We start from the raw sequence: 15,952 nt of genomic DNA, 5'->3' as shown, positions 1-15,952 counted from the left end.
ATAATTAAAAAGAAAAGGAGGAACGGTTAATCAGATTTCAATCTTCAAGGAGAAGAGTTTCTAAATTATGCTCTTAAAAGACAATGATCTGTGCCTTTAACTACATGGAGAAAAATGCATTTTTCAGATGACTTGTCTTTAGCTCAGAAAAAAACCTTACTTAAAACAGCCCTGCTGATTCAGGGCCAATGTTACTAATACATTTCAAAAAATCTTCTCACTTTCCAGTCATGTACATACCACAACTAGACCAATTACTTAAGAAGTTGTCTTTCAATCTACTACTTAAATGTATTTAATAAAGAAACTTTGATCTCTAGTGAAAATGGAAAATTACCTATCACTTATCCTAAGTAGATTTTAAGGGGAAAAAAGTTTAATAAGATTCTTAACTTATTAGAGTCTCTATTATCCCAGCAGGAACAGAGGAATTCTCATCAAGTTGCTTTATTTCAGTATGAATCTGGCTGCTGCAGGGAGCTCACTACCCATTTTTTCGCCCAGCTCTGGATTTCTGCTACTGGGAATGTCCTAGTTCCAGTTCTGTGAACTCTGAGACCTGATTGTATCTACACCTATCCAATAGGTTATTTTTGTACTTCAGCTAGCTTGAGTAAGTTTTTGGTGGTTACAACCAAAATTCTACAACTGGCATGCATGTGTTACTCAACATATTTGATTATGCAGTCTAAAATAAATAATGAAAGGCTTCACCTTTAACTTTCAACCATTTGAGAAAGATAAAATAATGGGAAAATGTAAGATTTATAAGACAGATGACCCATGGTGCTTCTGACTGGATCTCTCCCACAGACAGGAAAAGGTTGTGTTGTCCTCCCAGACATCCTACTGTGAGATGTCATAAAGGAGTTCTGGCTCTCATGTGTCACCCTCACTGGTCCCTGTGGCTTACTGGGCTGCCAGATCAGCGTGGCCCCTAAATAGTCACAGGTATGGCAGAACCTCCAAGAATTCCCTTCAAACTTTGACTCTGCTAATCATTTCCATCCAAGTTTGTTCCCATTCTCACGCCTGGCACCCAGACTCTCATTCAGTAAGTCTGGGGTAGAGCCTGCCCATTCTTACAAAATGTTTTCCTGATTAAGAACCTGTGTCTCAAAATACACCGATCTAAGACCTTAACTCCTATGGTGAACCTGCACTGCTGGTGAAGCTGTGCCAATTCCATTACTAATTCACCTCACCTTTACCTTTCTTAATAAAAGGAAAAATGCAATCTCATCGTACCAAAGTCATCTAAACTTCTGGGTGAAAATGAAACCCATGCAATGGGGATTTAGGCGTCGGGAAGAAAAATCAAGTTGGACTCAAAAATCCTACCCCCTAAGAGATGCTCTTACTGTGTGGCTCAATAGTTGACATAGCTTCCTTTTCAGAAATCACCATTTGACAGAAGTGGTCTCCAATGTTGGCCAGGATATACTTTGCTGTGTCCAAATCAGTCCCCATGACGTTTTTGGTTAAAGGTAACCACAAGCCAATTGCTTCATTGTCATACTTGTTCGGTGTTAAGAAGCCTTCTACCCGCAATACACCATGTTTGTTGAACTGTAACCTAGGGGAAGTAGGGGAGGAAAAAGTGTATATATGTATACACACACACAAAATTTGATTTACATATTGCAGTTACTATTTTTGCGGGGGGTGGAGTGGGGGTAGAGATGGAGTATTACTATGATGCCCAGGCTGGTCTCGAACTCCTGGTCTCAAGCAATCTTCCCACCTTAACCTCCCAAAGTACTGGGATCACTTACAGATGTTGAGCCACCATGCCCAACCTATTTAAATACTATGTAAATCAACAAAATCTTCCCCAGTTTTCCATAATCTTTATGGTTAATTATAGCCAATTATTATTTCACAGTATTAGTAGAAAGATTAAAAAAAACTTAAGTTTTCCCCTAAAAGATAGGCTAGAGAAAGGAAGTGGCTAAGGGGGAAGATGAAAGGAAGAGAGATATATTATGCACTCAAACTAAGATATACTTATATTGCTTCCAGGGACAGTTGTTCAACCTGCTGGACTTGAGACTTAATAGGAAGGACAATCCACAGAAGTTAAGGTGATAACAAACACAAGGTAATAAACAGTCTAATCAGATTTAAATATAAGTACTACTTCAAGAATCATGCTCAGCAAAAGAAAGAAAGAAAGAAAAGGAAGAAAAATCTTCAGTTACTGAAGCAATGACCAGGTTGATCTGTGAAGTGCTCAGTACCCAGCTGAATTCTAGCTATACATTCCTATGCAAACTCCTTGAATGAGAAAAGCATCAAGATGAGCCTCAGGACTTAAGAAATAGAGTGAAAGAATATTTTTTCAGCATTTGCTTTCAATATTTTGTACAACGTGAATTTTTTTATAAGCTATGTATTAGTTTTGAGTTTTTTTTTAAAACATAGTATTTCTAGTTGGAGATGTAAAAAAAAATTTTATGATGTTGCTTGAGGTCAGGGAGTTTGAGACCAGCCTGGGCAACACTGTGAGACCTCCATCTCTACTAGAATAAAAAAAGAATAAATTAAATTTAAAAAAACACTGGTCATAAAACAGTGAAGTAGGCTATAATAAATTATCATGACAATCATTAAATCTTACAGGAGTAGAAGAGGAAGTGTTGACAATGAGTTTTGTAGGGCTAATATGAAGAAGACTCCTGGGGAACGTAGTGATTGAGCTTCTCTTGTAAGAAAAAGTTGACAATTAGGTAAAAGAAAAGTATGTCCAGGAGACAGTACTTAATACAAAAGAAAGACTACAGGTGAATTAGGTGGCAATAGAATAATTAGATTAGGCCCCAAAATGTTTCAGACAGGTAAGAATCAGCAAGAAGTTGGAGAGATAAGTTAGGGTTCAATTGCTGAAAGCCTTTAATATTTTGCTAGGGACTTTAACTTTTTACCTAGGCATCCATCACCCATCAAAACTTGCTGGGCCTATAAAACACACACAAACTTGTGTTTCAGGAAAAATTATTTGCTCAAAAGAGTACAGAATGAACTAAAAGGTAAGAGACTAGGAGTTGCATGAAAGATGCAAAATGATTTTAAGTGGTCCAAAGAAATGCAAGTTTTTAAATGAAAGTCCTAACACTAAAAAATCCATTTGAAAACATTTCAAAGGGGAAGGTAATGGCAATAGGTCTTGGCAATGATTTATACCACTGAGACACTATCTCTATTCCTATTGTATCTGCAGAAGAGTTTAATGAGACATAAACTTGATAAGGAGGCTAAGGACAGCCTCAATCTTTAAATATACATGTATATATTTAAAAAAGAGTTAAATTATGATATTCTTTTACCAGAGAAGTAAGTTTATTCTAGTTCTTACTAGGCTGGCTTCCATATGCAGCATGAAGAGAAAGTTACTTTCTCCTTTAAAGAAGTCAAAAATGGAAAAACAGCTAAGTCACAAAGTCAGTGATTTCTAGATGGTTACCGAAGTATAGTGTTTTTTAAAAAATCTCTTTATTACAAAGAATTAAAAAAAATAGAAAACAATTATCCCTTCCATAAAATGCCTTTGCAACTTGAAACCAAACAATCTCTCATTCAGTCCAGTTATAACCTTCACAGCAGAGGAAACATAATGGCATTAAATCAAGTCTATCATAGAACACAGAGACCAGTACAAAGCACAACCATTTTATGCCTTTTCCAAAATATATTTAAGTACAAATGCACGTGCATTTTAACACCCTTGACCTGCATAAGAAAAAGTACTACTGAGCATAAGAAGAACAGAGTTAACCTTTACTGAAAGTTTATTCTGGGCCAAGCGTTATTCAGAATATATATTAACATATGTATATGTTAACATATGCTAACAGTTATCACATCTCCAGATGCTACCCACACAGTTTATCACACACTTTTGCAATTTACAGAGGAATGAATGGGAGTAAACTAGTATCTAAAACTTTTATTCCACTTAAGCCTAAATCTGAAAGAGCACAGATATAATTAATGATCTAAATTGCCTGTGCATTCAATTTACCTTATCAGCAATCTTGTAACTTAGATAAAACAAAGGGGGAGGAAGAAAATAGGAAGAAATTAAAGTTAATACTTCCGTGTGATTAGAACTAGCTGAACTTGAAAGTATCTTGATTTCTGAGAAAGTGAACTATATCTAAAGTTCAACAATATTCAGAACAACATTGCTCATTTACATCTCAACAAAACAGAAGGCTGCCCTTTTTTTTCACTCAGGATAGATGAATTTAAAGAAAATGAATTTGACTTAGAAAAACAAAACACATTATAAACATGAAAGTTTTGCCTATAAAATTAGAGAAGGTCTTTAAAAAGATATCTCTCTTCCTGCTGACAGAGGTACAGAGATAGGCATGTTCAAACCCTGCCTTGGGCATGGACACCAGTGTATCCTTCCTGGAGGGTAATTTGGCAGAACATTTCTGTTAAAGCCTTAAAATACACGTAACTCTGACCAATAATGCCACTTCTACTAATCCTTCCAAAATAAATAATAAGGGATGTAGACAAGAAGATTATTATTTCACCCTTATTTCTACTGGCAAAATACACAAAATAGTCCTACTACCAACAAGGGAACTGGTTAAATAAATTATCAAACATATATTATAATGGGTTCTTACACAGAAATTCAAAAGTATTTGCAGAAAAAGATTAACATGATCAAAACACTTTTAATACGTATTGGGAAAGTGGGATTCAAAACAATATATGCAATATATCAAGTGTGTACATATACTTGTATATATGCCTGAATACATTTTACATTTAAAAATGCACCGAAAAGTTATATATAGTAGTTTTTCAGAACCTTTAGCATTTTTTCTAGAATGACTTACTCTTAGAACTTTTTATTTTAAAGCTTTGCTTTTAAAAAAAAATTGAAAAGGGGAATGAAAAGTAAATACAGGTACAGTAATAAATGCAGTAAGATCTAGAGTCCCAGACCTATAGATTGTATTAATCTCTACCTTTTGATTCCAGATTCACTGCTGATAAAGGAGGAACATAAAAATATGCTATAGGGCCCAGATTATCTAAACTTTTCTCAAACTTCCTCACCTCCTGAAATGAAAGAAGCGACAAAACACAGGTGAGTCCTTCTGTTGCTCCTTATCCTTGCGAAGACTGTCCAAGCGACACTCCCGGCACTTGGGCAGTTGTGCCACAATGTTCACACAGGAATCATCCTGCACAAAGGCCTCTCCACTCTGCTGCAGCTTCTTGAGTTTAGCTGGGTCTGTCAAAACTGACTTCCGGGATGGGGCTAAGAAAACAAAAGGTAAGGAAATAGGACCTCAAATTTTTAAACATTACATCAATCCAGTAAAAGTGCCACAAGTTGACCACTTCACCACACTGACCATCTTCCTTAGGTTGACCTACTTTTCACAGTTCTTATATTGACCAACTTCATATGTTCACCAGTTTATTATAATCCCTTCAGTGGTCAACTAACAAGTTCTACTGTATTTGACTGAATTCTATTTAAAAACACAACTTCCCCCAAAAGAGAAGTCCCTTTTCTCCATTCCTACACTCAGTTGTAATTTCTAAGAAGAACTCAATGGAAGATAATTAGCAGAACAATTGGAAAATTTTTACTCTCTTTATAAAACAATTCTCATTTGTTGAATCCATCTGGCAACTTAAAACCCCAAATTCAACAGCCAATTCAATTCAAAGTTAGTACATCCTTCTACTCACAACTCTAAATAAGAGAAATATTTTAGTAAGACTTTTCCAAATCAGAAAATTTAATTTCACTGTAACATTAGCAATGCAGAGACAGACTCACGTCAACAGAGGCCTGCCTTCGTGGACATTGCTTCTGTCCCTTCTCAAAGGCAAAAAAGACTGGCTTAAGGTGTGTTTTCTAAAGAACTCCACAAAAGCTAATCCTTTTAAATATAATTAAAAACTAAATAGTTTTCCTACACAGTCCCTTAATTTATGAAGTAAGGGCTATCTTCCAAATTCCTCCAAGCAATGTCACCTGATGCTTGCCTGGTATGTCTTCAATTTCCTTTATACATAAGTTCCATTCGGGATTAAGAGCATTGGCTAAAGACAAGATTACAATTCTAAGAAAATGTAGGCTTTAACATATAGGGTGCAAGAGAACTTGAAATGTTAACATAATTTCTAAAGAAAAAGGGAGAAAAAGTAGATATGTAACCGGAAAAAGCAATCACTGTGTCACCACAAATAACATACAAAAGAATCTATTTGTAAGTAGTCTTATAGAATATTGTAAAAAGAAATGGACAGAAAAGACCTTTTCTAATGGCCCAAGGGAACTAAGAAGATGGAAGTAGGTTCTTAACAAACAAACAAAAGACAAAAACAAAACTGGGGAACCACTTTTTGAGTCATCAGAGACAGGTGGGAGAGGCTGGTCTCCGAGAAAAATGGAAGATCCCAAACCAAAGGGGTTTTTTTGTTTGTTTTTTGAGACAGAGTCTTATTTTGTTGTCCTTGGTAGAGTGCCTTGGCATCATAGCTCACAGCAACCTTTTGGGCTCAAATGATTCTCTTGCCTCAGCCTCCCGAGCAGCTGGGACTACAGGCACCCGCCACAGTGCCTGGCTATTTTTAGAGATGGGATCTCACTCTAGCTGAGTCTGGTCTCGAACTCGTGAGCTCAGGCAATCCACCCGCCTCAGCCTCCCAAGTGCTAGGATTACAAGGATGAGCCACCACACCTGGCCGAAATCCAAAGGTTTTAGATAAAATAAACACCTTCAATAATTACCTTAGAGGTCATCTAATCTTACCTCTCTTTTAAAGCAGGACTACAGCACACAACAATACCATCAGTTCTTGATCTCTTAAACGTTCTTATTGAGTTATAGTGAAAGAAAAAGTAAAGTAAGAAAGGAGAGAAAATAAGAGGTAGTTCAAAGATGGAGTATTAATTACTCAGATATTGAAAGACAATCCTTTGAGCTAGGTCAGATTTCTAATGGTGGAGTCTGAAAGTTGTCTGTTTTGCCCTGGCTTAAAAGGGGAAATATCTAGAAATAATATGGAAGTTGAACTGGCTAAATCTACCTCTTCAGTGAGGAGGCCAAATAGATGATTCCATTAGTGATTCTCTCACTTTAGGCAGGGTCCAGAGAAAAAGACAGTGGCCACTTTTGTAGAGCTACACATCTATCCGAACAAAAACAAGGCAGCTGTTTTGACTCCAGTTTGCTTTTGTTTTCTACTCCATAGTGGAGCAAGGGAGCAAAATGGCTTTCCATCAAGTCTTTCTGTACTAACAAACAGTGCTACTGGACACAACTCAGAAATACAGGAAGGCTTCTGATTACACTCTCTCACTCCTCACCCAAAAGTCACAGCAGATGGCTGGATGTAACTAGGTTTTTCATTTGTTTTAAAATCATATTAGATGGAGAACAGCTGTACAACATATGACATGAGACAAAGCGGAACTCCATAATTCATTTATGTATCTGTCAAGTGCTTACTGCACCAAAATTTCTACTGTTTCTTCACACAACATTAAAAGAATTTGCTTAAAAACTAGCTGAGTGTGAGGGCTGATGACTCAAAAAAAGATTAAAGAAATAGAACAAGTATATGGTTATGAATATTCACTTTCTTTTGGGAGTTACATAATTCCCAAGGAACAGGATAATCTTATGCAATTAATTTTATGCAAATTAACAGCTATATTATCTTAAACCTCAAGAATGTAGAAGCCAGGTTAGAAGTATCACTAGGCAAAGAAAGTTCTCTTTCTATTCTTCCAACTTTATATTAAAAAAAGACTCACCAGTCAAATCCACCCATCTTGCCCTCTAGTTGCACAGAGGCCTGCAGTAAAAAGCTAATATAAATATATTCACTCCTTACTGACTCAAATAAATACAGTAGAACGTCTGTAAGCTGCCCCCTCAGGGGACTGTAATAAACTGGTTAACATACAGAGGTAGTCAACATAAGGAACGAGGCCCACTGTACTGATATGAACATGTACTTTAGTTTCTTGTACAGCTTTTATTAGACAATATCATGTGAAATCATACATAATCAAACCACAGTAAAACCATACATACTGGATCATACAAAATCAATACATTTACTGTTTTCTCATGGATTAATCATTCTTTCCGAGAAAAATGTCAATCTTGGTCTGTTTCTTAATCTTATTCCAAATGTAAGTAGAGAAATCACACCACTCAGCATACCTGGGCATTTTTCTACAGCAAATGACTTTAACTACGTTATGAGATGCCTAACATCCTCTTCTTTTGGAGTCTCTGCAATTCCTGTGTCATCCTTGCTTGGTTCTTCTATTTCATCAGCAGCTTCTTGTACTTTTATGCTGGTCTGTACTTCAGTCAATATCAACTGGAAAATTGCTTCTGGGTCAGATTCATTATAAGTTGCCACCTCATCATCCATGGCAACAAAACCTTCAAAATCTACTCCTTTGAGTTCTGCCATGGGAGATGGACTATGTGATCAGACCAAAACATCATACTCTTGTGTTCTGACAAATCCAGCTTTCTTGAAACACTTCTGCATTATTTCTGGCTGAACTTTATTCTAAGCCGAACTGATCCAGAGGGCAGCATCCAGAGTGTTAACTGATACACCAGATGAAGGTGTTTTCACAGGGAGACCACAGGTTTATGTTTCAGTAATAATCCACTGCAGAAGCTGAGCTTCGTAATGCATTTTAAGTGTTTTGATGATGCCTTAGTCAAGAGGTTGGATTTATGGTCACAGGCAGAAATCTCTGTCACATTTGTGAGATGACTGACTTGTGGGTGGCCAGGACAGTTGTCTACTGTCAGTAAAATAGACTGTTTCTTCATTTCTTGATCAATATCGCTTACCCACTCCTCAAATAGGGCACCAATCATCTACCCAGGTTTGTTTGATCTCTAAATGATGGGAAGGTCTTTGGGCTTCAGGTTCTTGAATGTGCATGGCTTTGCTGATTTACCAATCATCAAGGGCTTTAGTTTCCCTCCCGCTGAGCTAGCACAATGCAGAACTGTGAGATGTTCTTTGGCAAGTTCCCCATTCTTACATTTGTTACCCTTCATGATGAGGCTCCTATCAGACATTGCCTTGAAAAGAGTCCACACTCCTCAGCCTTAAAGATTTTTATCATCTTTGAAGCCTCTGGTGAAGTCTGGGAACTTTTTGATGAATTCTTCCACAACTTCTCCTGGAACTTCGTTGGATTGACCATATAAGACTTTCTGGGAGACCTGTATCGCAGTTTGAATTTCTCCAGCCAACAACTTGATGCTTGGAAACCTGCCACCCCAAATTCTTGTGAAAATTTTTTAGCAACTTCTTGGATCATTAGTCCAGAGATTGAGGTGTTAACTGCCCTCCTTTATTTGAACCAGCTTATTGTGGCTTCACTGATTTCACCAAGGGAAGTTTTCCTCCTTTTCCGCTATAGGTTTCCATTTTCCTTAGCATACCTATCTTAAAGTGCTCACGTTTACGTTTTTGGATATTGCTAACTGTGGTCTCGCTAACACCAAAATGTTCTGCTGTCTTTCTTTGGCTGCTGTTTTCCAGAAAATGTAGATGATCAACTTTTCCTTCAATGTCAGCTCTTTGAGTTCTTTCCTTTGGGCCAAGTCTTGATTAACTGTAAAATTTTTCAGTAACTAGAAAATGTACCTACAATTCAGATCAGTCCTTCATGTTGAAAAAATCTTCCACACAAGTGATAAATAACAGGTTAGGTCCACTTCAACATGTGGTTATAATAAAACATGAAAACAGAACTTATACTGAAGAAAAAATAATACAACTAAGGGGCAAAGCCCATACCTACTACCCCTTGGTATAGAGTGGAGTCAACTGGTCCAGTTATAGAGAGAAAATTAATACAGTAGGACCTCTGTAAGCTGACCACCCAAGGGACTATAACCAACTAGTCAATGTAGAGAGGTGGTCAATAAAAGGAACAAGGCCTGCTGTACTGATACATACATGTGGTGCATGTCCAGTCCATGAAAATTAGGGAATCAATCAATGTAGGGAGGCGGTCAACTATGGAGGTTCTACTGTATTTAGTTTCAAATCATGGGAGCAGCTGGACATTCCCACAAGCAAAGAGACTCTTCTGGTGTTTTAGTCCCATCCTTAACATCTTGAGCCAATGTCCCTTTTCCAGAGGATGAAATTGTTTTTGTTTTTTTTTAATTTCAGACGTGAGCTACCTGAGTGTCTGTGTGTGCACAATGTGTCACCTGTTTCACTCTGACCTGGATGTTACAGAAAGATCAGTGACAGGATGAAGAAATCATTTTAGATTTTGTTTCCAAAATATTTTCTTATAACCAAGTATTGGGGACCACCTAATTATCTACCTAATAGGAACAACTTAAGTTGTATGGCAAATGAATGTAATGAAATCCTTGTAGCTTTAAAATGCTGATAAACACCTACACTGATTCACAGGGTAAAACTAATGGCATGAACCCATTTGTGTAATATAGTTTATGAGTATTTCTAGATATATAAAATCAGGTATCTAAAATATTATTTAATAATTTCTGAGATTTGGGGATATTTTCTTCTTTTAAACTTTTCTGATTATATGAACTTTTTCCAGTCTTTTTCATGTATTTTCTCACAGGGTAAGAAATATACAGTAGAACCTCTCTAAGTTGCCCACCCAAAAGATTGTAACAAATTGGTCAACAAATGGAGGTTGTCAACATAAAGAACTAGGCCTACTGCACTGATACAAACATGTGGTGCACGTCTATGAAAATTAGATCAACTTAAGGAGGCAATCAATGTAGGGAGGTGGTCAAACATGGAAATTTTTCTTTATTGAGGAACACTCACCATTCTGGATTTTATTGTTGCTTCTTGTACAACAGCTTTCGTTATCTACTTTTACTGAAGATTCCTTTAAATTCTGTGATCGGCAAGATAAAGTTGAAGGTTCTACCTTTTTTCCTGCACAACTATTAAGGCTACCACTGCCACTGATACTTGCTTTCATTGCTGGCATATTTGAAAGGACATCAGATGTTGAAGGTGTATGTTCTAGGTGCTTCTGCAGTTCAGGAGCACTGGCAATTTCTAATTCTGCCTTAGAAGAAGGCTTTGTAGGTAAGCATTCCTTGAGAAGGCCAGTTAATGGTGGTGGAACAGATTCTGATCTGTTTTCCTGATCAGTGTTTGTCTTAGGCTGGGTACAGCTACCTTTTGGCTCACTCAGAATTTTCAAGTCACCAGTTCCAATCTGAGAAGACTTCGTGGAGAGCAGCCCTACTTTGCAGACAACATCTGGTTTTGTTCTCAGCATTTCAGTCTTTGTATTTAGACAGGAAGAAAGTTCTTCTGGTAAACTCTGCTTATGACATCTGAAAAAGATAATGTAAAAAACTAGCATCCTGGTCTATTTTATCTCTTCCTTACCTTCCAAAATCCATTTGTTTTGATCAAGGCAACTAGTATGAAAGAAAGAGAAAAGAAAACTGTTTAGAGAATTTAGGACAGGTTTCTGTGAAATGGAGTTAAAGGTCATCAGTCAATGCTCCCCAAAAATATTTTAAATACTCAGAAAAATACAACCCTAAATTTTATTTGCGTGTTCCTGTAAATCTTTAATTAGTTAAGTTAGTTCTATTTCTTAAAGCATAATGAACCTCAGCTTTCCCTCAAAACAATTATCATGTGGATCCACAGAATATATTCAGTACATAAATACCACTGGTTTTCAAGTGTCAAAACTAAAAGTCTGCAGGACCAATTCTGAAAGTTTCTTTTTTTCAGAGAAGCTTCTGAACTTTCTTAATTATATGATGATTTTCCTTGACTTTGAAAGAGAAAACTAGCATTCCTTCTGCTTACCAAGACTCAGAAATTCAATATCATCTAGGTCAATGTAACAAGACAAAAATTTTAAAATTTGTATGTTTATTAGAAATATTAGGAACTCCTGCAAAAATCTTCACACAAAATGTAATTAAAAACTAACAACAGGGTGACACCTGTGGCTCAAAGGGGTGGGGCGCCAGCCCCATATGCCAGAGGTGGTGGGTTCAAACCCAGCTCCGGCCAAAAACAGCAAAAAAAAAAAACATAACAACAAACCACCAACAGTACAAAACCTGGCCTGCTATGAACATGTAACCAGCTGCAACAGTGAACAATTTCCTTCCAGTTTGTTCAGCGATTAGGACCCAAAGCCAACAGAATAGGTGACTGATTACTTGCTGTTCACAATAATTCAACATTTTCCCCACACATTTTACTTACTAAGGATATACTTGAAGAATTTTTGTTTCTTGGAAATTCATCCTAGAGTTCTTCCCTCAGCAAAATGCAAAGTCCTTTTTTTCCTATTATATTTCTTTTCTCCTGCCTCTAACAAAGGATTTTTCATCTTAGAGAAGAATTTATAATTTAAGAACTCAGACTAAACTAAAAATCCTTGCTTGGATATAACTGAACTCCTAATTTGAAAATGGCTCTTCCTTCCATCTGACTGCTGGATGGCCATCCTCCAAGTTCTATCCCAGGCTACTGACTTTTCTCCCAGTCACTCAGCCACTTTCCCTTATTTTTGGCAGCAGTCTTCCACAAGCTGTTTAGTCGTCCACAAACTATTTTTCTATACCACAGTCTCTCTGACCCATATTGTAAGTCTTTTTTTATTTTTGGTATATGAAAATTTATTATTGTGTTTTCACCAAAATTTATGATCTTGGTCATTCCTTCTTATCTTTGTAAAGGGCCAAAAGAGAGAGAGGTTACTTTGATAACCTTAAAGCGGATTCCAGGAATGTCACCAACAGCATGACTTTTTGGACCAAATCCAGCAACCAGAACTTCATCGTTTTCCTCAATAAAGTTCAAGCAACCATTGTTGGGTACAAAAGCTGTGATTTTCTTGCCATTCTTTTTCTTTCCTTTTTTTTTTTTTTTTTTTTGAGACAGAATCTCACTATGTCACCCTCAATAGAGTGCTGTAGCATTATAGCTCACAGCAACCTCCAACTCTTGGGCTTAAGCAATTCTCTTGCCTTAGCCTCCCAAGTAGCTGGGACTACAGGTACCCCACCTCAATGCTCAGCTATTTTTTTGTTGCAGTTGTCACTGTTGTTTAGCAGCCCCGATGCACGGGTGCCAAGCCCTTTCTTGTCAGTCTTGATCAGCTAGACCAGGACACACTTCCCGAGGGCAGAATTTGGCTGTTTCAAAAGTCTTTATCAACTGCCCATATAAGCCACCATCTTCTCCCAAAGGAGATCATTCCTTAAAATCCATTCTCTGTCAACCTTGTATCTGCTACAAATTTCTGATTAAACTTTGTATTTCTTATTCATCTTTTCTTCTATAAATTAGTAACAATGCCAACTACATCTATTATTATTTTACTTACTTCTATTAGTCTAAGAATCTTTTCAGTTGCATTTCTCAGCTATACTTATGTCACCTTCTGTCTAGGCTTATGAGAGCCCCTACCAGTCTTCCTCTTCTCCACACTCCCACTGACCTCAGTCTTCCACATAAAACTAATCTGTTCCCTTCTATTGAAAAGCAAACACGTATTCTACAAATGTCTTTCATATTTCAATTCATCCTTCTCATTATGTACTATCACGTCAAGAAAGCTTCTCTCTTCTCCTGCACAATTTCACTTCTATACCATTTTCTACATGGTTCTCTGTGTTTTCAACCCTTCTCACCTCTGAAGGTACTTATCAATCTCATTCTTTCCTTTTGGCAACTCTAATGAAAAACCTCACTGAACAACCTGAGACAGAAAGAATAAACCATGACTAAAATATAATTTTTATTATTATTTAACAAAGACTACTCACCCTTGAGGAATTTTTGCTCCAAGGTTAGGTGGAGAGTTGGCAGCCTGGGGAGTACTTTGCTGTCTTGGGTCCTTACTAGGTGGAGTTGCTGCAGTACAGCCAATAAGTATCTCCTTAAAAACTGTCGTAGGAACAGACTGTACTGGACATATACTGGGAGAAGCCTAAAAGATACCAAATCAATAGATATTAAAAGCAAAGTCTAGGAGAGGGAAAGTGAAAAAAAAAAAAAAAAGTCCCTAGTTGGGATATTACAGAGCGCTAACAAAATGCAAGATAATTTGCTTGGTTTAATATTTAATACTAAATAAGCACAATACTGTCACCAAATAAAAAGAACAGAACAGTAAAAAAAAATTCATAAATCACAAAATTAAAGACTCATATCTCGAACGCTATAAATAAATCACTCCAGCTTTTTTCACAAAACTCAAGTCTTAGTATAGAAGATCACAAGCTTATCTTTTTCAGATCTCTGAATCATGATGTCAGGAAATTGCAGTTGTGGCAATTATGTCAATAATTCAATGCATATAAGTGAACGTTTAAGTGACAGTCTCAAATGGTGGCAGCTTCACATGCATTCATTTTGACATGACTTGAGTGCCCACCATGCACTTACTGCATAGACTGGCAGGAGACCAGACCACATAGGACTCTTGTAAGGCAGTGATGCCTACTGGGTACCAAATTAAGCCTTTGCAATGCAATAAAGGTTGAGGACACGGTTCTTGCTCTTACATGGCTCATCAAGTCACAAAGGTCATCATCCCAAGCTGTAAAAAATATCAAGTCATGACAGGCCTGTGGGACAAAGTTGGGACACCGTCGCCCTTCCTTTTTCATGTAATGTTATCTCCACAAAAGTATAAATATGAATCCACTTCATACCAATTTATACTACCCACAAAAACAAACTTCCCGCTATGAAGAGAGAAACTCAACATAAGGTAACTAAATATACTATGGCTGAACTAAGTGAAATCTCTTCACTCTTCACCTCTGTGGTTTAAGTCATGGGCTTTAAGTCACATACCTTTCTCGATAATCTCTTCCTCATCACAATGACCTTTATATTTACCTTACCGCCAAATCTAAACTTGGAGAATCTCCACAGTTTCTTCATTTTCTAGTTATTAACTTCTAAAATTTGATGTAGAACTACCCTTAGATTTTTAAACCTCACTTATATGTAGCCTACTCATGAGCCTTTTTGTCATTTACTCTGAGAGTCTTTAAAAGACTGTCTAGGGCAGTGCCTGTGGCTCAGTGAATAAGGTGCCAGTCCCATATACTGAGGGTGGCGGGTTTGAACCTGGCCCCAGCCAAGCTGTAACAACAACAACAAAAATAGCCAGGTGTTATGGTGGGCACCTGTAGTCCCAGCTACTCAGGAAGCTAAGGCAAGAGAATCTCCTAAGCCTAAGAGCTGGAGGTTGCTGTGAGCTGTGATGCCACAGCACTCTACCAAGGGCAACAAAGTGAGACTCTGTCTCTTTTAAAAAAAAAAAAAAAAAAAAGAAAAAAAAAAAAGGACTGTCTAGTATATGCTATAAAGAAGTATCTGAAAATTAAGAAGAATTTAATCACCATCAGAGTTTTAGCATAGCTTCAAACTATTTTTTACTACTAATTTACCAGATCATATATATTATACTGTTTTAGTCAACTCAATTTTGGTTACATATTAATTTAGTGTTCTCCAGAAAGTGTATGTTTGCTTTGGACTTTTGGGGTTGGGGGAACTTTGGCTATTTTAAGAATACCCTTAGGATAATCAAGTTTACCTCTCCAGGTCTCTGTTTCCTAAAGTTTTAAAGGAAGAAATTAGATAAGTTTATTTCTAAAGTCTCTTTTGACTATAATACTTTACAATCCCCTGGTAATCTGAAGTTAGCCTCCCAAAGTTTAATTGCCAAATCATATCAAAATGCTTATTCAAGGCTCATTTTTACCAAGGATCTTCCCTCATAATGATCGTCTTCCTTATTTTGAGTATGTTTAGAACTGGTGCAATAACACCTTGCTTTAAATTACTCTGACAACAATATGCTTAACAAATTTGGATTACAAATCTGAACATAAATTGTACTCTGTTGTAC

The 15,952-nt window shown here is 36.9% G+C and overlaps 1 protein-coding gene across 3 annotated transcripts in view; it reads right to left on the bottom strand.

Annotated features, from left to right (window-relative positions):
* Positions 1–15,952, bottom strand: part of KDM3A (lysine demethylase 3A) — a 55,355-nt gene that overhangs the window by 17,559 nt on the left and 21,844 nt on the right. For 2 of the 3 annotated variants that reach the window (XM_053587662.1, XM_053587664.1), the window contains exons 9-12: positions 13,851–14,014; positions 10,861–11,384; positions 5,083–5,287; positions 1,362–1,576 (exon numbers count right to left, since the gene is read on the bottom strand). In XM_053587662.1, the coding sequence (XP_053443637.1) occupies positions 1,362–1,576; positions 5,083–5,287; positions 10,861–11,384; positions 13,851–14,014 (1,108 nt within the window). The remainder of the gene's footprint in view (positions 1–1,361; positions 1,577–5,082; positions 5,288–10,860; positions 11,385–13,850; positions 14,015–15,952) is intronic. The other variant, XM_053587665.1, reaches the window with a different exon arrangement.

This window comes from Nycticebus coucang, chromosome 4 (genome assembly GCF_027406575.1).
Source record: "Nycticebus coucang isolate mNycCou1 chromosome 4, mNycCou1.pri, whole genome shotgun sequence".
NCBI classification, from domain to species: domain Eukaryota; kingdom Metazoa; phylum Chordata; class Mammalia; order Primates; family Lorisidae; genus Nycticebus; species Nycticebus coucang.
The sequence above is the reverse complement of the archived record's forward strand: the minus strand, read 5'-3'. Positions and strand labels throughout refer to the sequence as shown.